Genomic DNA, 25,504 nt, shown 5'->3' with positions numbered 1-25,504 from the left:
GTTTGCAAGAGAGATGAGAGTGAGATTTATTTTCAAAGAAGAAGTTTGGAGAGAGAGAGAGAGTGAAGAGGTAGAGTAAAATGGTAGATGAAGAGCACAAAAAAAGATGATTGAGGAAGAGAGAGAAGTGAGAAAAGATGGAAGTGAAAAGTGATACTTTTAAGTGTAATTTTTTTTATACTTTTTGAAGGTGAGAAAAACAAGAAAGGGGGGGTTTGAATTGTTTGGAAAAATAAGCGCTTTTCAAAATGAAAATCACACAAGGATTTTATACTGGTTCGCTTATAACACAAAGCTACTCCAGTCCACCCGGCCAAGGTGATTTCGCCTTCAACAAGGACTTAATCCACTAATCTTGAAAGATTACAAACAACGCCTAAGAGAAAAATCTCTTAGTCCTCTCAAGTTTACAGACTACACTAAGTCACTTGAGGAAATCAACAAACAATAAAAGAAAGATTTATGTAATCTAGAGTGCTTCTAAGAAAGCAAATATTACAGTATTAAGAACAAGAGTTTTTCACGTTATAAGCAAAAGCTTCGTGAATATCTTAGAGAGAAAGAGTGTTTTCTTGTGTTGATGTTTCAGTATGTTTTTTCTTGTATGTGTAGTGTTTGAAATGTTGATTTGCAATCCTTTATATAGATCAGTGAGGTAGTAGTTGAAACTGGTGGATATTGAGATGAAGTTACGCCATCACATAAATAGCTTCTGCAGGATGACTTTTTCTTCTTGAAATGACTACTTACCACAAGTAGTATTTTCTTTATTGAGATTGGAGATTAACGTCTCTTTCTCAATTAGGAAATCCATTTGCAAATCTTTTCTTGACTTAAACGTTACTCTTTCATGATTAGCAATTCCATGCTCAGAGTATTTGTGTATCTGGAGAATCTTGGAATCTTGCTTCTGATGTTTAATCTCTTGTGAGTTCTGATGGATTCTTCAGATAGTACCAAGAGCTTCTGAGGTTAGACAAAACTTTGTTCAGAGTCAAAACTTCTAGAGCTTACTACTTGTCCAGATGCTTCTGATACTTTGATGTTTTGCTCAGAGTTAGAACTTCTTGACATTGTTTCCACTTCAGATGCTTCTGATCATTTGATATTTTGTATCTGATCTTGTTTTGTATCTGATGACATCATCAGATTTCTTCCTTCTTTCTTTAGAATCCTGCACACTTAGAAACTTTTCATTAGGGTGCCATTTTTGGTTTCATCCTTAGTTATCATCAAAATCAAGGAATCTGTTGTAGAACAATTTTTGTTCTTACAATCTCCCCCTTTTTGATGATGACAAAACAACCTTAATTAGCAGATGAAACATATAAAATATCAGATCAGATAGACAGAAGCTCCCCCTGAGATAATGCTAGGGAGTTCAGAAGTTCTTACCAGAGTTTCTTAAGTACAGAGGTTTCTGAAACTTTCTGCAATTTCTTAAGTCCAGGTTAGATAAATTTTATTTTTAAGAAAAGAAAAAAAAATATATGTTGCAGAATGCTTAAGGTATTAGACAATGTTTTCATCAGAGCTAATAATTACTTCTCCCCCTTTTTGTCAGAATCAAAAAGACATAGTAGAAAATGAGTAAAGAGAAAATAAATAAAGAGAAAAACTGGAATTCATAGATAGAAGCACAAAGGCAACAAGATTAAACATCAGAGTCAGAGAGATAGCAAAAACAAAGACAACAGGCAAGCAAAAAATAAATCCTAAGTGCCTAAGGGTTCGGAGGCGAAGGCATTCTCTGAAGTAGCATTGCAAGCATATTCTGGATGTTGTCGTTGACAGTATCTTGCTTGTCCATTCTGGCCCGGAGTTCATTCTGATCTTGCTTGAGCTCTTTCAGAGTCTGAAGAACCGTAGGAATCACAGAAGATGACTCCCCCAGAGTCAGAGCTTGCTGAGCTTCAGCTTCAGCAGCAGCTTGGGCTTCTGCATCCGCCAGAGCCTTAGCTTCAGCTTCCTTTTGCCTTAGGATTTCAGCTTCCTTAGCAAGTCTTTCTTCTTCTATCCTTCTTGCTTCTTCTGCTTCTCTGGCAATTCTCTCTTCCTCAAGCCTTTTGGCTTCAGCCTCTCTGGCGAGTCTCTCCTGGAGTCTTGCCTCAGCATCTCTGATGTAGCCATTTCTGACTTGTTCAGAGATGCCCTTCAGTCTAAAGGCCTCAGATGTCATCCAGCCAATGACTCTGTTCCAGTGTGTCCTTACAGATTCAGGATCATCACTGATTTCAGAGTTAGAGACCAGAGAATCGACCTTTTGAACTGAAGCCTCTGCAATCATCAAGATGGCTTCCTTAAGGGTAGGCTTAGAAAGTTCTGGTTCAGAGGTATGAGGTGGAGAGTTTGGAGGGCTGAGATTTAAGGTTTGAGGTGCAGATTCTGACTCAGGTTGAGGTTCAGATTCTGCTTCTGGTTGAAGTTCAGATGTTTGAGGTGAAGCATAAAGAGGGTTTAAATCTAAAGGTTCGGATTCTGGTTCTGGTTCAGCGGAGATGTTTGGTGGGTTGATATCAGAAGTGGGATGGTCAGAGGGTTGGTTTTCAGAAGGTATGGTGGTTGTTTGTTGTGGTGGAGGTGAAGTTGCTTCAGAGTGTGTTTGTGTTTGTTGTGAAGCAAGTCTATGTGCATAAATTGTGGCTATGGTTGGGGAATCAGGATCAGAAAATTCTGGGTCAGATGAGAGGGAAACATATGGGGGTGATTTTGGTGCTGAGGATGATGAAGATGAAGTGCTTTGGTGGGTTTGTCTAGGTTCAGAGGGAGGTATGAATGTACGGGCTATATTTAGAACTGGTGTAGGTTGGGAGGTTCTGGTGATTGAGGGTGAAATATCAGAGGTGGTATAAATAGGTTGTGAAGAGAGAGGGTTAGAGGAAGCCATTAGAGGATTGGAGGTTATAGGAGGAACAGACTTACCAGTAGAGATATTCAGAGGCGCTGAAGATTTGCTTCCAGAAGTTTCTCCGAGTCTGGCCTTCTTTGCCTGAGATGCTACCTTCTTTTCAGAAAGACCTCTCTTGTATCTGACGAAGTCTTCTTCAGAGTCCAGACAGTCATCGAGGCTGAAATCAGAGATGTCAATACCATCATCCAGCAGACGCTGAAGATAGATAGCAACAGCGTCTCTGGGTTCATTCTTGAAGAATCTGGCAAGGCCATGAGGCATCTTCCTCTGATCTTTCAAGCTATCCCAGGATGTTTCCAGAGTTGGCCTGACTTGAATTTTCTTGATAATCCCCATACTCTTGAGGTTTCTGGCATTCAGAGGCTTCCCAACATCTATTGCCAGATCATCCATCAGCTTGGTCTTTTCCAGCTCGTCTACCAGTCCATGCTCAATGAAGACGTCAGATAGCAATCTTCCCAGAGGAATGTAGGATCTGGGCTTCATGTTGTTTCTGGTTTCTCTGACTGAATCTCTCAGATATCTGAAGAGGAGAGCAGGGAGACAGATCTTTATACCCTTCTGAATGCAGTACAGAATGCATTTCTGGTCTGCATTGATGTAATCAGAAGAGTTAGAGGCTGGACGATGGTGAATTGTTCCCAGAATAATCTTCAGCCACACTCTGAGGTTCTGGTGTAGCTCTTTGTTTTTAGAAGGGTTTCCTTCAACGTTGGGCTTGAAGATTGTTGGGTTGATGACTTCAGTGATGCGCTTTGACCTAGGAGGAATGTTGTAAATCCTTTTTCCTCCACTTTGCTCCATGTTCAACAAGGAAGCAATAGACGCTTCAGTAATAACAATCTTCACCCCCAGAACATATGAGACGATGAAGTTGTCATCTGCATCTGCATGTCTCCAAAACTCCTTGACGAGAAGTGGGTAAATGGGACCATAAAGTCTTTGGAAATAGTTTTCCCACCCTTGTTGACGAAGTTCTCCAGTTAGATCAACGCCATTTCTTCTTAGGTTGTCGAAATCAACAAGCGATTCGCACAACACATCCAAACCTTCAAAAGGGGTTGAAAGGTTGATATGGCGTTCACGGTCAAGAACGTGGGGTTCTTTGTAAACAGGAGTGACGGTGACGCCTGTAACCGTTGGAGTTTGAGTGTTTGAGGTTTGAGCGGTAGAACTTGATTCCATTTGTTGTGAAAAGTTAAACACTTCTTGTTGTTGAGCGTCCATGGTGAAGAAGAAGATGAAGATTGAAGAACTTGTAGAGAATGCTTGAGAGAAGGGTTTAGGGTTTTAGAGTGAGTGAGAGTGATAAGTGTGAAATGTGAGAAAAGTGTTTATATACTCTAAGTAAAAACATGCAAAATGACACACATTCCAGTGTTAGCACAAAAATCAAAATAGCACGTTTGGGGGGAAAAATGATTACAGATAATAAATGAATGTCTAATCCCAACAGTACGCACACTGCTCTAGGAGATTTCAAACGTTCTGACCTTTGATTTCTTTTGATAGCTGTCTAGAAGTTCTAGGGTTAGACGTTTAGTGCTCCACGTGTTGATGTATCTGATCTTCAGGAATACCAAAGGATTGATTTCTGAAGATTTCTAACTCAGATATCTTCTTAACTTGGTAGAAGTATCAGAGGCAGAAGTACATTTGTTTACATCAGAGTCACATTTTTCATTTTCAGAGCCATACTTCATTCAGGACAATTTTTAATGTTCAGATGTTCTAAGATAAAAAGAAATCTATCTTCAGCTAGAGGCTTAGTAAAGATATCTGCCCATTGATGTTCTGTATCAATGAACTTCAATGTTACTATCCCTTTCTGAACATAGTCTCTGATAAAATGATGTTTTATTTCTATGTGTTTGGCTCTGGAATGTAGAATGGGATTCTTACTTAAACAAATAGCAGCAGTATTATCACAAAAAATAGGAATGTTACTCTCAAAGATTTGTAGATCTTCTAGCTGATGCTTCATCCAGAGCATCTGAGTTGTGCACAGTGATGCTGAGATGTATTCTACTCCTGCAGTTGATAGAGCAATAGTTGACTGTCTTTTGCTATCCCAGGAGATTAGATTGTTTCCCAGAAGCTGGCAATTCCCAGATGTGCTTTTTCGTTCTATTCTATCTCCTGCATAATCTGCATCACAATAACCCGAGAGTCTATACTCTGATGTTTTCTCATACATCAGGCCCAGGTTAGGAGTTCCTTTCAGATACTTAAGAATTTTCTTAACTGCTGTTAAATGAGATTCTCTAGGATCTGATTGGAATCTGGCACAAAGACAGACACTAAAGAGAATATCAGGACGAGTAGCAGTCAGATAGAGGAGAGAGCCTATCATACCTCGATAGAGCTTCTGACAAACCTTGTTGCTTACCTCTTCCTTTTCCAGAATGCAAGTTGGGTGCATGGGAGTTTTTGCAGAGTTGCATTCAGTCATGTCAAACTTCTTCAGAACGTCTTTAATATATTTACTTTGATGGACGTACGTGACTTCTGGAGTTTGATTAATTTGAATTCCCAGAAAGAACTTTAGTTCTTGCATTAAACTCATCTCAAATTCTGCCTGCATTAACTTAGAAAATTCTTGGCAAACAGAGATATTAGCAGAACCAAAAATAATATCATCAACATAAATCTGGCATATCATGAGATCATTATTAAGGTTTTTACAGAAGAGTGTAGAATCAACTTTCCCTCTGATAAAATTTTGTTCCAGAAGAAAATTGCTTAATCGTTCATACCAAGCTCTGGGAGCTTGTTTAAGTCCATATAAGGATTTCTTAAGTTTAAAAACATGTTCTGGAAAATTTGAATTTTCAAAACCTGGAGGTTGGTTGACATACACTTCTTCTGATATATAACCATTAAGGAATGCACTCTTGACATCCATTTGATATAATTTAATAGAATGATTAATAGCAAAAGATACAAGAAGACGAATAGATTCTAACCTCGCGACTGGAGCAAAGGTTTCATTATAGTCAATACCTTCTTGTTGACTATAACCTTGAGCTACCAGTCGAGCTTTGTTTCTGACAACTTCTCCTCTCTCGTTCAGCTTGTTTCTGAAAACCCATCTGGTTCCAATGACATGAGTGCCTCTGGGTTTAGGAACGAGATCCCAGACATCATTCTTTGAGAATTGATCCAATTCTTCTTGCATAGCTGCCACCCAGTCGTTATCCTGAAGTGCTTCATCACAAGACGTAGGCTCAATCAGAGACACTAGTCCCAGAGGAATATCTTCAGAGGTTCTGAAGGTAGATCTGGTTCTGACAGGTTCGTCCTTGTTTCCCAGAATCAAATCTTCAGATACATTAATACGACTTTTGACTTTCTTTGGGATTTCTGGAGATTTTATTTCTTCAGAGTTCTGAGTGACAGTTGCTTCTGGAGTTTTATCAGACTCTACAAGAGTGATTTCCAAATCTGCAAACTTTTCAACTAGCTTTGACTTTTCAGGGTCAAGCTTATCATCAAATCTGACATGAATTGATTCTTCCACAATTTTGGTTTCTGTGTTGTATACTCTGTAGCCTTTAGAGCGTTCTGAGTATCCTAACATAATACCTTTCTGTGCTTTGGAATCAAACTTGTTCAGATGTTCTTTAGTATTTAATATAAAACAAGAGCATCCAAAAGGATGAAAATATGAGATGTTTGGTTTTCTTCCTTTACACAGTTCATAGGGAGTCTTTTCCAGAATAGGTCTTATAGAGATTCTATTCTGAATGTAACACGCTGTATTTACAGCTTCTGCCCAAAAGTGCTTTGCTACATTAGTTTCATTGATCATGGTTCTGGCCATCTCTTGGAGTGTCCTATTCTTCCTTTCTACAACTCCATTTTGTTGTGGAGTTCTAGGGCAGGAGAAATCATGGGATATTCCATTAGAATCAAATAATTCTTCAAAATCTTTGTTTTCAAATTCTCCACCATGATCACTTCTGACTCTAATAATTTTAGAGTCAAATTCTTTTTGCACTTTGGAACAGAAACTGGTGAATACAGAGTGAGACTCACTCTTGTGCTTTAGGAATTTTACCCATGTCCAGCGACTGTAATCATCAACAATGACTAGTCCATACTTCTTTCCATTAACTGATGCTGTTTTCACAAGACCAAATAAGTCAATGTGAAGAAGTTCCAGAGGCTTAGAGGTAGAAACAACATTTTTCTTTTTAAAAGATGTTTTTGAAAATTTTCCTTTCTGACAAGCTTCACACAGAGCATCTGAAGAAAACTTCAGTTTAGGTAGGCCTCTGACTAACTCGAGTTTAGTTAGCTGAGAAAGTTTCCTCATGCTAATGTGGCCCAAGCGTCTATGCCATACCCATTGCTCTTCGTGAACTGACATTAGACATTTAACATTTTGATCTTTTAAATCAGAAAGATTTATTTTGTAAATGTTGTTTTTCCTCTTGCCTGTGAAAAGGACAGAGCCATCGTTCTGATTAATGGCTTTACATGTTTTTTGATTGAAGATTACATCATAACCGTTATCACTTAATTGACTTATGGATAACAAGTTATGCATTAATCCTTCTACATAAAGAACATCAGATATAGAGGGAAGAGTACCATTACCAATAGTTCCGGAGCCTCTGATCCTTCCTTTCTGATCTCCTCCGAATCCTACAAATCCAGCGTCATTAAGTTCCAGACTTTGGAACATAGACTTTCTTCCCGTCATGTGTCGCGAGCATCCAGAGTCCAGGTACCATGACTGGTGTCTGAACTTTGCTGCATAGGATATCTGCAACATAGATAATCTTATCTTTCGGTACCCAGAATCTCTTGGGTCCTTTTAGATTAGTTTTCCCAGAGTTTCTTATAACTTTGGGTCTTCTAGCATTTTTAAATTTGTGTTCTTGTGTGTGTATGTAGTGATATGAAAAAGGAGATTTAATTTGATCACTTGTAGAAGTTTTATCTTCCTTAGGATCATACCCAATTCCCCTTTTATTGTTCTGACTTACTCCATAAATCATGGATGCCATAATACTCCTATCTATCCCATTCTTCAGAAATTCTTGAAAGGCTTCTTCATATTTATAAATAATTTTATTTGAAGTTTGTGGTGCTTGAGACAACGCTTCTTCTAATTCTGAGCTTTTTGTTTTTGCTTCATCTCTTTCTAACATTAAAGATTTGATTGTATCTTCTTGTGATAGAATTGTTATCTCAAGTTCACTACACTCTTCAAATTTTGCTTTAAGACAGCCTTTAATATTTTTAAACTTTTGTTTTAATTTCTGGTAAGAGGTAAGAGTTTCTGACAAACATGATTCTAAGTCAGATCGAGAAAGTTCAGAAAATACCTCTTCAGATTCTTCATCTGAGCTGCTGGATGTGGTAGCCATAAGTGCTACGTTGGCCTGTTCATCAGAGTCAGATTCTGATGACCCAGATTCACTGTCATCCCAAGTAGCCAACAGTCCTTTCTTTGTTCTGAAGGTGTTTTTCTTGAAGCTTTCTTTTCTAGGGTTGTCTTTCTTTAGCTTGGGGCATTCATTCCTGTAATGACCTGTTTCTTTACATTCATAACAGGTAATATCTTTGTTAGCTTTACCTTTTGAAGTTGACTCTGATCGATCCCCTCTGGGTCTTGGTCTTCTGAAGTTGTTGTTCCTCTTTTTCCAGAGTTGCTTAACTCTTCTGGTTAGTAGGGACAACTCTTCTTCATCATCAGAGTCTTCAGGTTCAGAGTCGTCAGTATCTTCAGTTTCTGCCTGGAGAGCTTTGGTTCTGTCAGGTTTCCGTCTTTCAGATCTGGACTTTAACGCTACGGACTTGTTCCTTTTCTGAGGTTCATCCTCCTCTAGTTCTATCTCATGACTTCTGAGAGAACTAACAAGTTCTTCAAGGCTGATATTGTTCAGATCCTTTGACAGCTTGAGAGCAGTAACCATAGGTCTCCATTTCTTTGGTAGACTTCTGACTATCTTCTTAACATGATCTGCAGTTGTGTATCCTTTGTCTAGCACTTTAAGACCTGCAATAAGAGTTTGAAATCTGGAAAACATAGCCTCTATAGCTTCATCATCTTCCATTTTGAAGGCTTCATATTTCTGGATAAGCGCCAGAGCCTTCGTCTCCTTGACTTGGGAGTTTCCTTCATGGGTCATCCTCAGAGAGTCAAGTATATCTTTGGCTGTCTCTCTGTTGGTGATCTTTTCATATTCGTTGTATGATATAGCATTTAGAAGTATTGTTCTGGCCTTGTGATGATTTTTGAAGATACGTTTCTGATCTTCTGACATCTTGTTTCTGGGAACTTCAGCTCCATTTTCCAAGACTGGAGGTGTATATCCATCTGTGACAATGTCCCAGAGGTCAGCATCATAACCCAGAAAGAAACTTTCGATTCTATCTTTCCAGTAATCAAATTTCTCTCCATCAAAAACAGGAGGCTTAGCATTGTAAGAATCTCTTTCATTTGAGTGGGCCATTGTTTTTCTCGTACTGGATCTCTCTACACGGTTAAGTGTTTGATTAGAAAATCAATAACAGAGCCGGAGCTCTGATACCAATTGAAGGTGAGAAAAACAAGAAAGGGGGGGTTTGAATTGTTTGGAAAAATAAGCGCTTTTCAAAATGAAAATCACACAAGGATTTTATACTGGTTCGCTTATAACACAAAGCTACTCCAGTCCACCCGGCCAAGGTGATTTCGCCTTCAACAAGGACTTAATCCACTAATCTTGAAAGATTACAAACAACGCCTAAGAGAAAAATCTCTTAGTCCTCTCAAGTTTACAGACTACACTAAGTCACTTGAGGAAATCAACAAACAATAAAAGAAAGATTTATGTAATCTAGAGTGCTTCTAAGAAAGCAAATATTACAGTATTAAGAACAAGAGTTTTTCACGTTATAAGCAAAAGCTTCGTGAATATCTTAGAGAGAAAGAGTGTTTTCTTGTGTTGATGTTTCAGTATGTTTTTTCTTGTATGTGTAGTGTTTGAAATGTTGATTTGCAATCCTTTATATAGATCAGTGAGGTAGTAGTTGAAACTGGTGGATATTGAGATGAAGTTACGCCATCACATAAATAGCTTCTGCAGGATGACTTTTTCTTCTTGAAATGACTACTTACCACAAGTAGTATTTTCTTTATTGAGATTGGAGATTAACGTCTCTTTCTCAATTAGGAAATCCATTTGCAAATCTTTTCTTGACTTAAACGTTACTCTTTCATGATTAGCAATTCCATGCTCAGAGTATTTGTGTATCTGGAGAATCTTGGAATCTTGCTTCTGATGTTTAATCTCTTGTGAGTTCTGATGGATTCTTCAGATAGTACCAAGAGCTTCTGAGGTTAGACAAAACTTTGTTCAGAGTCAAAACTTCTAGAGCTTACTACTTGTCCAGATGCTTCTGATACTTTGATGTTTTGCTCAGAGTTAGAACTTCTTGACATTGTTTCCACTTCAGATGCTTCTGATCATTTGATATTTTGTATCTGATCTTGTTTTGTATCTGATGACATCATCAGATTTCTTCCTTCTTTCTTTAGAATCCTGCACACTTAGAAACTTTTCATTAGGGTGCCATTTTTGATTTCATCCTTTGTTATCATCAAAATCAAGGAATCTGTTGTAGAACAATTTTTGTTCTTACACTTTTTACCCATATCAAGAAAATTAATAACCTTAACTATTTATTACATTCATTTTACTTTTTCAACAATAATTCTCTTTTTACCTATAATACCTTTAATAAATTTGACAAAATGCAATTAATACTACCTTAAACTTTGTAAATGACAATTAAAAAGAAACATTTTTAAAAAAAAAAAAAAGACACTTAAAAAGTAACGGAGGGAGTACATTAATTTTGAATTGGATCTGACATTGGATGAAGAGAAAAGAGAAAAAGTTGAATTGGATTAGACATTGGGGAAGAGAAAAGAGAAAAAGTTGAATTGGATAGGTTGGTTTGGAACCAAATAGAAGCATATGACATCATCAAATGAACTACACCTTACAAATCATGCCCAAATTGAATAAATATGTGGTTGAAGTAGAACAAATTGACATCATCGATTGAAAAAAGTAATATTTGTACACAAAATATCCTCAATTTGACGAAGTGGTAGAATAAGAGGATAGTGCATAAGAGGATTTTCCATAACATCAAATTTTCTTATATTATAGATGTTGAGAAAAAATAAATAAAGGCAAATACATAGTCATTTGATTTTTATTTGTCTTTATTAAAAAAAGTGATTTTTTATCCATTTAATTAAAACTCATTTTCTTATCACCTAAGTCATCTAAAGGGTATTGTGGTCCATTGCATTTAATTGTTACCCTAAAACTCTCACTATATAATGTCCCACATAACCGATGATTAAAGGATAACAAATACCTACACCCATACATAAAACGATGCACTTCATCCAAATCAGACTCCTCTCTCTATGTGTGTGAAAGAAGGAAACTTTTTTTTACAGAGAGTGTGAGGTGGTTATTTTGTTATACTTCATACCATCTCCTATCACTCTTGATTTCTCATCTTTCTTCAATAAAAAAGAAAAATTATTTTGAGAGGTGAAGAACATGACCCTCATTCACGTGGCCACTACATACAAAACTCCTTTCACCTTACTTACATTTCCAACGAACCTCATCAAGCTCTTACTGCAATAACTCACTCACACTCCATAAACTCATAAATCACCTTCATGAATCACTCAACACCAAACCTGCACATTCAACCTCCACACAACAACTTTAAAAAAACCGGTACACCATGTAACAAACCTCTAAATCATAATGTCACCACAACCTTGTCTTTTGTTATGAATAATACATGGTAGCATAACCAAACTTAACTCCCATACAACAACCACTAACCTTTTCTTTAAATTCATATCAATATTATCAACTCCACAAAACCACATCATACCTACAATAAATTCCATTAGTTATACCATATCTCTCTCTCTCTCACACACACGCGCACAACATCCACAAGAACAAAAATATAGGAAAAAACTCACAAAAAACCATTACACAAACCCTTCTTCATTCTTCCATTAACTCATAAAACCTTTGCTTCCATCCTTAACAATCACATAAACCACATGATACCCCATTGCACAAAAATGTGAACCTTCATTATCCTCATCAAAATAACATAAACGCAAAGCAATATAATAGAACAACGAGAAAAAGGAGAAGTGAAACCGCTTTCAGTTTCGGTCGACCTACCACACGCATACCAACACCACCTAAACACCAAACTCGTCCGACCAGCTAAACCTCCCTCCGCCACCGTGCACGCAACAAAATCTCCATTGTCGCCGTCGGAGAACGCAACTAAGGAACTCGCCACAACCACGCCTTCTCCGTGTTTCCGCCATAACCACATAAACACACAACAACATCACACTCATCCAAACACTTTCATCCACGAAAACCACCGCAAAACCAACCTCTCATCCCTTAGCCGCCCATGCTCGTTGACAATTCGCACCACCCTTCATCCGTGTGACCTACCACTACTTACGTCCGTGAAAGAGAGAGTGAAGAGCCATTACACATTCGCGTGAAAGAGAGAGGGAGAGATAGAGATAGAAGAGGCTTCCGATATTTCTTTTGTGTGGTTTTTGATATGTTTTTATTTGTTTTTATTTTATTTTAATGTCAAGCCATGTGTGCAATTTGGATTGGTTGATATCAACATTTTTTTGAAAAAAAATGGTTATTGGTCTAGAAAATGAGCACGGTTTTTTTAAAAATAACCACATTTTTCAAATTAATTTTTAAAATAACCAATTTTTCAAAAAAAATTACTTGAATAACCACCTTTCTAAACAGATGTGCCCGATCAACTAGCGCATCCATTTAACATGAAGAGGAGGCGCCAACACCATTGGCGCATGCTTTCAAAGCATAACATGTAGGCGCCAAGGTTGCAGGCGCATGCATGTGTCATGCGCCCATACTCCTGGCGCATGCATGTGCTTCTAATTTGTGGCACATGTGACGATAAAGATTCGACTTTAGAATATAGAGTCGTTAGAAAGTCTTAATCGGGCGTTGAACCGTTGGTTAGAAGGGGAAATTGCGGATGGTGAAAGGTAAGCACATATAGTACTGGTTATACGGTAAATATTATGTATTTACCGTTGTTACACAACATTAATAAGGTAAGCACATATAGTTGGGGTTCAACTGTTTTGGCCCATCTATATAGTGCGATGTGTAAAAATGTCAAAAAAATACTTGTACTTTTTTATTCATGTTCGTATTTGCTACAAGGCATGAGGTTGGTCAAGAATGCCGTCACTCGCCCCGGTAAACGAGAACTCATTCATTTTCCCGTTTGCAACAAAGTAAGTTTAACACTTTACCATTTAACTAATTAGACTTTATATTCCAATTAACTGTAAATAATATTTTTCAATTGTTTATGATCTAGGTGGTTAGTTAGAGGGATGAACTACAATAGATGTCTGAAACACGCTATAGTAGTCTATCACAATCTATTGGACCACATTGGACCAGACGATGTAATACTCCTACAAAACTCTATTTTAATTTAAAAATACTTATCAAATTATTTATCATCTAATCATGTTGTATTGTTGTACAGTTTATCCGAAAGCCATATCTGGGTCTTGATCATCAGGTTAACCATGATGATGCTTCAATTTGGATAACAAAGATACCAATTATCTGATTCACTACCGTGGAGATGCACCAGAGTGACCGGGTAACACTGCAGTTCGACATGCAACAACAAATTCCAGAACCTCCGATGTGTTTGGGAGATTGACATAAAAAAAGAGTCGATGCCCAATGGGATTATTCCGACTGGAGAGACTTCGCAAAAGAGATGTGTCGTTATTGGAGGAATCGACGATAACACATCTTAAACGAACCAGTCATACATGGTGCTAAACCAACTCAACAGTATATGACATGGTTTAGGTCGGTTACAATGCAACAATTTGTGTCTGAGTCAAGGTATTTGATTGATCCACGCCAACTAGCTTCGTCATCATACACCCAACAACAAGTCCCCATCCAACACCAATATCAAATCACCCAAATCCAACAACCAACCTCACACCATCACCCTACCACATACACCCAACAACCAAACACCCAACTTCGCAACCCATTCATGTCAAACACCCAATCTCGCAATCCATTCAAGCCACCCACCCAACCTCAAAACTAAGAATCAAACCCTACCCACCAACAACCATATGCATCCACCACAACATACCCGGATGTGGAACAGAGGGACATTTCGACCGGGCCGATCATTGAATTTTTGTCAATTCCATGTAATTTTTGTTATACCATGATAATTTTTTTTTACAATATTTTATTTAATTATTTATCAAATAAAACAATATAAAATTTTTAAAAAAATCTCCAGGTGTATGCGCCAGATGAATTGACGCATACATCAAGGCACATGCATAGGCGCCATGGTTGCTAGCGCCTCCATGCAATGCTTTGAAAGCATGCGCCAGCACCAGTGGCGCCTCCTCTTCGTTTTAAATGGATGCGTCAGTTCATTTGACGCATCTGTTTGAAAATGTGATTATTCCGATAATTTTTTTAAAATATTGATTATTTTAGAAATTAATTTAAAAAATATAATTATTTAAAAAAATAATTCAAATGAGCGTTGTCCCCTAAGAGCAAAAATTAGTACACCTTTAGAAAAATGAGTATTATAAAAAATGTTTAGGAGAATTTTCATAAATAACTTCTTATGAAATATAAAAAAATAATTGAATAAAATGGTAAAAAAAACGATTTTTTTTTAAATATCCAATTTTTTTAAAAAATTCCAAAAATACACTATATTTTAAAAAATTTATAAAAATGGTCAATTTTTGCCCTAAATTGGCCTTAGGCGCCACCCTAGTTGGCGCCTACCCTTAAGGGTAGGGCAAGTCGCCACTAGGAGTGGCGCCTACCCTTGTTTTAATTTTTTTTTTTTAAATCTTTTTTAAGTTATTTTAAATTTATTAATTTATATTTATTATAAATTATATTAATTTATATTAATACATATATATATAAATAATATTATTTACAAGATATATATATATATATATATATATATATATATAAATTATATATATATATATATATATATATAAATTTATATATATATATATATATATATATATATATATATATATATATTAATTTAATTTATAAGTAATTAATATTATTTATAAACTTTTGGAAAAAAATTAATTTATATACGTGTAAATAGATATTTATATACATGTAAATTAATATATATATATATATATATATATTATATATATATATATATATATATATATATATATATATTATATATATATATATATATATATATATATATATATATATATATAAAGATATGATACACAATATCTTTAAAGATAAAGATATAAAGATAATAAACACAATATATTTTTATTAAAATAATACACAAGACAAATATTATAAAGATATGATTAAAATGCATTATTAATTTGGGATTTATCACATATGATGCGGTCCCTGGTACGATCCGCACGGGGGAGGTCTAACTACTCGTCTAGACGGCTCACGTGGTGGTGGTGCTTCCCTATTACCACCCATAGTCCTAATGCGTCCCCTTGCCGTTTGCCGTTGTGGTTGGGTCGAAGTCCCTTCAATGCTGTAGGAAAGGGCGGGTGCCCTTTGCGCCCTCAAAGCTTTGTCTCGGTGGGACAAACTGACTCCTGTTGGGTGCGCCCTCGAAATGTGGCCTTTGGTAGTTAAGGGTTGAATCGGGTTGGCTAAAGAACAATGTTTGTTGTGGTGTGTAGTAGTCTTGTTGGTAATCCTCTTGTATACCCGTGTTGGGGCTAGGTAGAGGACTAGAAGAGCTCGGGACATCGTCGTGATGGAAGTGTTAGGATTGGTGGATGTGGGGGGATTGATATTGTGGTAGGTGTTGGGACTGTTGATGGTGGTGGGAATGTTGAGGTTGGTGTTGGTAATCTTCATGGTATTGGGGTTGAGTTTGTGGTATGTAGTGTTGATTTGGTTGGGGGGTGGACATGTGTTGTGGTGGTTGTTGTTGGTAATACGGTGGTGGTGGTTGTTGTTGGTAATAAGGTGGTGGTGGTTGTTGTTGGTAATATGGTGGTGGTTGTTGTTGTTGGTAATACTGTGGTGGTTGTTGTTGTTGGGAATATTGTGGTGGTTGTTGTTGTTGGAAATATGATTGTTGCATCCGGGGATCGTCCAAATAGAACGGGTTAGACACAATCATTTCTGGATTTGTATTTGCTCTATACCAATCCACATATTCCCTTGTCGGTTTCATTTCGTTGGGCGCCACCGGAAATTGTAGAACATAATGGGTACGGTCTTTCCACATTTTACGGAACTCCTGTGCAAATTCCTTCCAATTTTGGGCATACCACTGGTGGCTGACTTTTTTAAGATGCCAAGGTTCCAAAGACATTGGGGGCCTGGGATTTCTTGATGCATTCCGAATTGCAGTTTGACACGGTCACTTTGGTGCATCTCCACAGTGGTGAACCGCATTATAGCCGTTTTTGCTGTCCAAACAGCTGCATCTTCGGGGTTGGGTTGATGTTCCAATCCCAAATATGGCCTCCAAATAAACTGCAAAGAAAAAAGTAAATATGTTATTTATTGAGAATGCTTGATATTAATAAATCAATTAGAAGATGAGTGATTTAGTGGTAATACATCTTGTGCTCGGAGACGATCCAAGAGTTGACGATAAAATATTATTTTATTTTTCGGGAATTAGGGTTTGAATTAGGTCATAACTACCAAAATCTAATTATAACCGATCAATAAACCCTAATTATAATTGATTAATTAACCTTAACATGATTAACCCTAATTCTCCCAAAAATTTATAAATAATATTAATTACTTATAAATTAAATTAATATATATATATAAATAATATATATATATATATATATATATATATATATATAATATATATATATATATATATATATATATATATATATATATATATATCTTATAAATAATATTATTTATATATATGTATTAATATAAATTAATATAATTTATAATAAATAAAAATTAATAAATTTAAAATAACTTAAAAAAGATTTAAAAAACAAAATTATTTAAAAAAAAAAATTAAAACAAGGGTAGGCGTCACTCCTAGTGGCGACTTGCCCTACCCTTAAGGGTAGTCGCCAACTAGGGTGGCGCCTAAGGCCAATTTAGGGTAAAAATTGTCCATTTTTGTAATTTTTTTGAAATATAGTGTATTTTTGATTTTTTTTTTTAAAATTGGATATTTAAAAAAATAAATAAAAAAAAACTCTTTAGCTTAGTCAAAGATATAAGCGAATAGATTCAAGACGTGTTTGGAAGGAGATGTATAATTCATCTCATCCGTTACCAAACATTGTTGTGTCAAAATCGTTTATTGCTCAAATTTATCCACGCGTAACGATTCAATTGGCAGGTTTGTCGTTACTTTTATGCAACCTCATATCATTTTAAGCTATAAACTCGAAAGCTCGTAACACAATAATCATCTCTTCTTCCATCTAACAACCACAACTCCAAAATTTAGAGGATTCAATTTTTTGTAGGAGTCATCTGATTTACTAGTTCAAAATAATAAACACCAAAGAAAATTATTCACAACAAATAAAATAAAACAAAACAATCATGTATACGAATTTGGATTATAATATTATAATTTTTATAATATTATAATTTGAGATTAATTATTATACACTATTAGTGTAAAATATTTACATCATCGATTCATCTCCATCACCTATTTGCATTATTTTATAGGTTTTTAAAATAAAAATAAAAATTATTTTAATATTCAACGTATATGATTAATTGACGGTGTAAAATCATTTTACACTATCGTGTATTTCAATTAAATCAATATAATTTTTATAATATTATAATTATTTTTATTTTTATTTAGAAAATAGAAAAATAGTTAAGTTAATTAATTAAATTAGTGAAAAACTAACTAATTAATTAAATTAATGAAAAATAATTTTTTCATATATAAATTATACTCTTTAACATCCATCTTAAACATATTTTCAGAAAAATAATATTTAAACAATAAAGTATGATAAATTGTAATTGATTTATAATAATAACTACTTTTTAATTTGACAATATTATAAAATATTAAATTTAATTATTTTTTAATTACATATATTTATCCTATGATTTTTAAAATAAAGAATTATTATTTGGATTATTCTCATTTTTATTAAATATAAAAATTAATTTAATTAATTGATTATATATATATATATATATATATATATATATATATATATAAATATTTTAATTATTACCAAATAAAAATTATTAAAATGAAGAAAAAATAATATATGTAGCAACAAATTATATAAATATTGTGGTCTTTTTGATAATATTTTGTATTCTCTAGTTATATATAAAGAAAATTAAAGAAAATTAAAACTGATATATTTCTCTCTCTTTCTTTAATGATATTTTTCTCTTTATTATTTTTTGACTATTAGATTAATTCATAGGATAAATAATTACTATGAGAAAAAAAATGAAGAGGGTCTAATTCCCTACAATCTCATATATGAAAGGGTGAAAATTGGAAACATGATAGAAAATTATAAAGTCATTGTAAGCATTTATAAGAATTAAGAATTTCTATAAAAATTAATGGCACATCATACATCACATAGGAGAAAAACAATTCATATTCTGGGAACTAGTGGTTAACTAACACAACGGTTCATAAAGGTTAAAGAAGACGAAGGATGGACAAAGCTGCAATCAACAAATTAAATAGGAGGAACAATGACATATGAGATACAAAAAATTCGAGAAGAAGATGTGTTGATACAAATACTATTACATTTTTCTTAACAATGTTGTTAAGAAGAATCTGATAATATTTGTATCGAACATGTCTCTTTCTTGAGCTTTCCGCGTCCTATATGCCAATGTTCCTCCTTGTTGCTTCGTTCGATGACACCTTTGTCCATCCTTCATCTTCGTTGACTTCCATGAAACTATCGTGTTAGCTATCTCTCAATTTCTCTTCCCATCTGCAAAGGTAAGAAAACATGTTTGCAGTATATTTTTTTTAATGAATCATGTTTTCAAATTTCAACCGTTTCATACGAGGTTGGCTATTTTAACACCAAAAATCATATACCATGAACTTAGACCTTAACATATATAACATACATAGATAGGTGTTTGTTTGTGTAAAAAAAATATTAAATATTTTTAAAAAACAAAACCGTATAAACCATATAATACTACGGTGTAAGTGTCAAGTTCGGTGGATGAATAATATTTCTCGATTCATATATGATCATCAATCAATGCCCTTTTCTACTTAAGTGTTTGCAAACATTATTTTTATCACATTTCTTTGATTATTAACTTTTGGAGAGATAAATAGAGAAAATATATAGTGAAATTGTGTGAAAAGATATAGTGAAATTGTGTGAAAAGATACATTTATTTTCTGTATTTTAAAAATAAATCTAATTCGTCAATTAGATTTAACGATATTTTTTTAACCCTCACCCTAGAAGCCAACCATTTATAAACTACTTTTTTATTTTAATTTTTTTATAACATTATAAAATCATTTAAATAAATTGGGGCATAAATTTTGTTTGCAAAGATTACAAATTCCTTTTCTGTTGAGACCGAGGTTCAACAGAGCGTAGATTTGCCGTCGGAAAAACCTCTCTCTCGTTTTCTGCTTCATCCACGGTAATCACTTTCTCTTCTTTTTCCTTCATATTTGTTATACTGTTTATGTGAATATTATCACTTAACAAATGAATAAATCTTCATATTCGTCTCTCTCTATGATTCAATTTTGTTTTTTTTCTTCATGTTTGTTTCCTATAATTGTGGTGTAATTTGTGAACAAGCAATGCGAATTTTATACTAGCACTGTCAAGCCATGGCCATTTTGTTTGTTAGCAAATTCAGATATAGATAGAGGTATCATTCAAGTTTGATTCCAACATCCCGAAATTTAGGTATCTTAATATTGTACCAAATCAAAGAACATAATGCATTTTCTTGGAATGATACAGTTAGGGGTTATGTGGAGAGTGGAGACGTAAAAGGAGGTTTTATGTTGTTCAGAAGAATGTTGCAAGGTGGTATGTGGAACCGGATAATTATACTTACCCATTGTCGTTGTTGCTTAAAGCTTGTTCTTCTCAATCTTTTAATTGTGCTGGTCTTGGTATATTTGGGCTCGTGTTGAAGTTTGGGTTTGAATGTGATATATTTATTCACAATGCGTCGATCATTATGCTACTCTCGTCTGGAGAGTTGGGTTCGGCGTATGATGTGTTTAATAAAAGTCACGTGAGAGACCTAGTAATCTGGAATTCGATGATTACCAGATGTGTTAAAAGGGGACTAGTAAATAAGGCTATAAAAATCTATTGGAAAATGGAGGCAAAGAGAGTGAAACCAAATGAGATTACAATGATTGGGATGATTTCTTCGTGTTCTCAGTTGTAGAATTTGAATCTTGGAAGAAAGTTACATTGTTACATCAAAGAACACGATCTCGAGTTGACAATTCCACTCACTATTGCATTTATTGACATGTATGTGAAGTGTGTGGAATTGTTGGCTGCAGAAGCTCTAATTGATAACATGACACATAAGACTCTTGTTTCATGGACTACAATGGTGTTGGGATATTCCATATTCAGTTTCTAGATGTTGTTTTGGAGATTTTATATAAATTTTGAGAAAAGAGGGCTGTGTAGTGGATTGCCATCATAGGTGTATGTGTCCAGACCATGCATAGTAAATAGGCATTGACTTTATTCCATGAAATGCAAATTAGTATGGTAGAACCTGATAAAATGACCATGGTTAACTGCCTGTCTGCATGCTCACAACTAGGAACACTTAATGTTGGAATATGTATTCACTGTTATATTGATATACACAATCTTTCTCTGGACCTTGCCTTAAGAACTGCACTAGTCGACATGTATGCCAAGTACGGAAATATTGCAAGGGCATTCCAAGTTTTCGAAAAGATTCCTCAAAGAAATTGTTTGACGTGGACAACCATCATTTGTGGTTTAGCACTTCATGGGAATACTCGGGTTGCTATATCCTATTTCTTGAAAACGATTAATGTTGGAATAATGCCTTACGAGACCACCTTTCTTGGTGTGTTATAGCTCGTTGTCATGGAGGTTTAATTGAAGAAGGCTGCAAATACTTTTCTGAAATGAGCTATAAATTCAATGTATCCCCTAAGCTTAAACACTACTCATGCATGGTGGACATTTTAGGAAGATCTTGTCATTTGTAGGAAGCATAAAAACTCGTTAAAAATATGCCAATGCCAGCAGACGCTGTTGTGTTGGGTTTTAAGCTTCTTGAGGTTGATTTTCATGATAGTAGACACTATGTCCAGCTTGCTAGCACGTACAGTGAAGCAAAAATGTGGAGGGAGGCAAGGAGCGCAAGGATAATAGTGAAGGAGAGTTGAGTAGAGAAGACTCACGTTGCAGCTTAGTTGAGATTAATGGTTTATGGCATTGTGCATGAATATGTGGCTAGGGATGCATCACATCCATAGTCTGAATGGAGTTATGAATGTCTGGTTTCGCTGACAAAACAACTGGAACTTCTCAAACTTACATGATGTTTCGGCTTATGGAGATAATCACCTTTCCTAAATTTATCAGAATGTTTGCAATGTCTCTGCTCATTTAATTTTAATTTTCTTTTCTTGGAAATTCTGGAGCTAGTTTTCTCATTCTATTGACGAGGTATCAGTCATAGAAAATGTATGAATATAACATGAAGCTCTGTCTCTCTAGCCCTGCAACCTTTCAATCTGTTTTTAATCATTTTATACCTCTTTATAATTTTTCAGTACAGCAAAATGTATATTGATTATTATATATGACCACGCTTCAGTGTCTTAGTTGAAAAACATAGTTTTTCTTTGCTCATTGCCAAATTTCTCTTGATTAAGGTGCTACATGATTTCCATATTCTCTTCTCCTGTACGAGTGTCACTATGCATTGGAAAACTCAAGTTTCCTAGTTGCTGCATCATTTCAAAGACTTAGGGCCTGTTTGAAACACTTTCCAATTTTAGTTCTTAAAATTTGTTTTTCAAATCTATTTTAAAAAACTATTTTTAAGAAGAAAATTAAAAAAAAATTGTTTGATAAAATAATTTTTAAAAACTATTTTAAAAATATGAAAATGAAAAAACTTGTTTGAAAATCTAATCTTTTAAAATCACATTAATGTTATTAATGAAAATTATAAATTTTTTATGTTTTTTCTTCCAGTTTTATAATACTAAAAATTAAAAAGTGAGAAATAAAACACAATTAAACTGTTTCACTTTTTTACTTTTAAAAACTGAAAAATAGAAAAAAGTTTTTAAAAACACTTTTGCAAAATATTATATTCAAACAAGTTTTTAAATTTTAAATTTTCAAAAACTAAAAAAGAGTTTTTAAGATGCATTTCAAACATGCCCTTATATTTTCCATTTTTCTAAATAGTGTCAATTTTTTTTAACATAGCAAGAATGTGATGAATTAGACTGTTTATTGTTATGAATGCTTTGTGTTCTTTCTCTCCCTGTGCTGGAAGCTACATGGGTTCTGCTCTTCCTTTTGTTTTGTTCAGAATTCTACTTTAATTAAGTTGGGTATCAAAGAGCAAAAAATGAAAATGTGGAATATTCAATGTCTGTAGAGATTAAACAACATGTGTTATATGAATTGTAATCACATTTGCAATTCAAAACAGTTTATTTTTTCCAATTTACATAATGCTTAAGATGCCAATGTCTCTTAGGTTTTCACATTGATTATATACAGATTCGACAAGATATCAAGTTAAGCCAAAGTGTGTCCTTTTGGATTTACATATTAACGCGCGTGCTAATTTTCAGGTTTTGGTCTTCTATTATTGTATATCAATGGAGCCTGGAAAATATGACCCAAGATACTCGGGAGAGTTGTTGAAGTACACCTATTATATTTTGTGTTTTTCATAATATGATTTATCTGTAGTGAGCTGTTTTTTATATTGCTTTCTATTCTATGTTTTTGGTAACAGGCATATGGATAAGCAGAATGAGGTCCTAATGGAAACATACAGATCAATGTTGCATGAATTGCAAAAACTCCAGGTTGTTATATTTCCCATGCATACACAATTCCTGTCTTGGGTATTTGGATTTGTAGCCTTTCATCACTGGCTTTGTATGTCATGCTTTACTCTATATATTCTCCTATCAAATCAGGAAACTGCTAACTATGGCATCAAGAAAATGGGGCCGACACTTTCAAAAGAGAAAAAATGATATCTTTAGAATATGATATTATTTCATAATTGAAAATTCAGCTTATCATGATTTTGGCTCATTTCATATCGATCTTTTGAAATATTATACTCCTATGTATTGTGATTTATCAGCTGTCTGATTTTTCTTATGGTCAAGATTGAGATGCTTATATCTCATAATATAGGCGATTCCTTTATCTTTGCAATGTAATTCTAAGCTCGTGGTATATTTTATAATCCCATGGATCTAGACCATTTCATTCCAATTGCTTGCAGCAAATGAGTGTCTCATTTTGATTCATCATATAGTTGTTTGAAATATCATCTGTATGATATGTTTATGACACATTTATGACTTCATTTGCTATCTTTCAGTTGACCTTAGTTACTGATATGTTTACTTAGTATGTCGAGTGGAGAATCTATAAAAAATTGGTTGTTTTTTTAGCTCTAACTTTAAGGTGGCTCATACTCTTGAATTTGTTATTTGACACTCTGTCTGTGACCAAGTATAATTTGTTCCCCTTTTTTGTTGATGGCTAGAATGTATATATGATAGTTTTGTTTTCTTTTATTTGTTGTGTATAATTTTCTTTGGTGCTTATTATTTTGAACTAATCACATGACTCCTACAAAAACTTGAATCCCCTAAATTTTGGAGTTGTGATTGTTAGGTGGAAGAAGAGATGATTATGCGCAAGCTTTATGAAGTAATGTCCGTCCATGGTCTCACTAAACAGGTTAAGTTTTATCTGCTTTATTTCAGATTCTCAGTAGCCAACCTATGTATATGATTTTTCTGGCATGTGTCCAAAGGATTGAACTAATATTCGTGTTAACCTTTTTGGTTTCCGGTTATTGATGATGCTACTCTCGACAATGTTTGGTATGTTATAGTTGTCTCACACTAGAAATGTTTTATATCTATTTGTCACCCATAAAAAGAACAACATGTTTTAGCTTTGAGAGGAGATTATTTAGGTTGCTTTGACAACTATGTTGAAGTTGAACCTTTGTGCAGAATGAAGACAACTCCAACGCTTCCCTTAATAGTGCTAGAGCTGAACAAATCAATAATGAAGTCAGGACAACACATGAAGATCAATAAGGAGAATTTTGCAAGAATTATAAAATTTCCATCTCTAGTGGATCAATATTAAAGAGATATTGGCATTTTGTTTGGGTAAGGAGGTAATTGATCTTCTATGTGTTGACACTTGACGCCAATGCTTATGTTAAATGGTTGAATGTGTATTGCACTTTATTTACATTATTAGATGCTCAGTCGATCGAAATAGACTCGCAGTTAAGAGCCCTCATTTTAGGGGCACTCATTTTTCTTTAGTTATTTGTATAGTATATATAAATATTTAGAAAGATAATTTTATAATATATTTAAATATTTAGAGAGGTGCTGATTTTTGTTTAATTATTAGCAATTTATTTGAGAGTTTGCAAAAGTGTCTTTTAAATTTTTCACACGTGTGACAAGAAAGGGAAGAAATGAAAAGATGATTATATAGAGAAGATGATTATATAGAAGAATTTATTCTATAATTTTCTCTTCTCTTTCGCCCTTAAAATTTAAAGTGTACGACATGAAATTTAGCCTTTTAAATTGTTAACAACTATTTTATTTAAACTCTATTTTATTTCATTTCATTTAGCTCCACCAACTTTATTTTCACTCTGATGTTTTAAAATATTCAAAATGCCTCAAAATCAATATTATAATAGCTTTATATCAAATAAATAACTCCGATATTAATAATTTGATCTTCTATATTGTTGGCCAATTAAAACTAAATAATAAAAATTAGGAAGATAATTATTTACATCGACACCTTATCTAAACTCTTGGTAGTGAGAGATGTCTGCGATGCTGTTAGATTTGTGAGGCCGGCTTCACAAAGAGTGAGAGCTGGACAAAAAAAATCATGAATTGACTATTGAGAGTGTCTGCATGCAGTTAGATTTGTGAGAGTTTAAAAATTTAAGGAGTGCATTGAAATTGTCGAGATAACATGTAAAAAAGAACTTTGTGTTGATGTTCATGAAATTGATCTCCATATTTTTAATTAAAAAAATTTTGGTCCCCGTATTGTAAATTTAAACAGTTTTAGTCACCCTCTCATATTGTTAAGTTAAAAATTAACGATGCTTCCATTTTTTAAATGACAAATTACTTGTGAAACATGATAAGTCATCATATATAAAT

The 25,504-nt window shown here is 34.2% G+C and overlaps 1 protein-coding gene across 3 annotated transcripts; it reads left to right on the top strand.

Moving 5' to 3' along the window:
* The first annotated feature begins 19,484 nt into the window (after positions 1–19,484).
* LOC127095784 (uncharacterized) lies at positions 19,485–24,581 on the top strand. 3 transcript variants are annotated; one of them, XM_051034424.1, is made up of 5 exons: positions 19,485–19,695; positions 22,892–22,965; positions 23,059–23,131; positions 23,961–24,026; positions 24,315–24,581. In XM_051034424.1, exons 2-5 carry the CDS (start codon positions 22,919–22,921, stop codon positions 24,444–24,446), a joined length of 318 nt encoding a protein of 105 aa, XP_050890381.1. In that variant the 5' UTR covers positions 19,485–19,695; positions 22,892–22,918; the 3' UTR covers positions 24,447–24,581. The 3 variants fall into 3 exon arrangements, with proteins under 3 accessions (XP_050890381.1, XP_050890382.1, XP_050890383.1); XM_051034425.1 differs by having other exon boundaries at positions 24,308–24,581; XM_051034426.1 differs by having other exon boundaries at positions 24,184–24,581.
* Positions 24,582–25,504: the final 923 nt, after the last annotated feature.

This window comes from Lathyrus oleraceus, chromosome 6 (genome assembly GCF_024323335.1).
Source record: "Lathyrus oleraceus cultivar Zhongwan6 chromosome 6, CAAS_Psat_ZW6_1.0, whole genome shotgun sequence".
In the NCBI taxonomy this organism is placed as follows: Eukaryota; Viridiplantae; Streptophyta; class Magnoliopsida; order Fabales; family Fabaceae; genus Lathyrus; species Lathyrus oleraceus.
This window is presented reverse-complemented; position numbering and strand designations above follow the sequence as displayed.

Excerpts from the sequence above, each read along its gene's own strand:
- LOC127095784 (XM_051034424.1), top strand. The coding sequence starts at position 22,919 with ATGGAGCCTGGAAAATATGACCCAAGATACTCGGGAGAGTTGTTGAA. Across the intron at positions 23,132-23,960 it reads ATGAATTGCAAAAACTCCAG|GTGGAAGAAGAGATGATTAT; the intron begins GTTGTTATATTT and ends TGTGATTGTTAG. Across the intron at positions 24,027-24,314 it reads TCCATGGTCTCACTAAACAG|ACAACTCCAACGCTTCCCTT; the intron begins GTTAAGTTTTAT and ends TGCAGAATGAAG.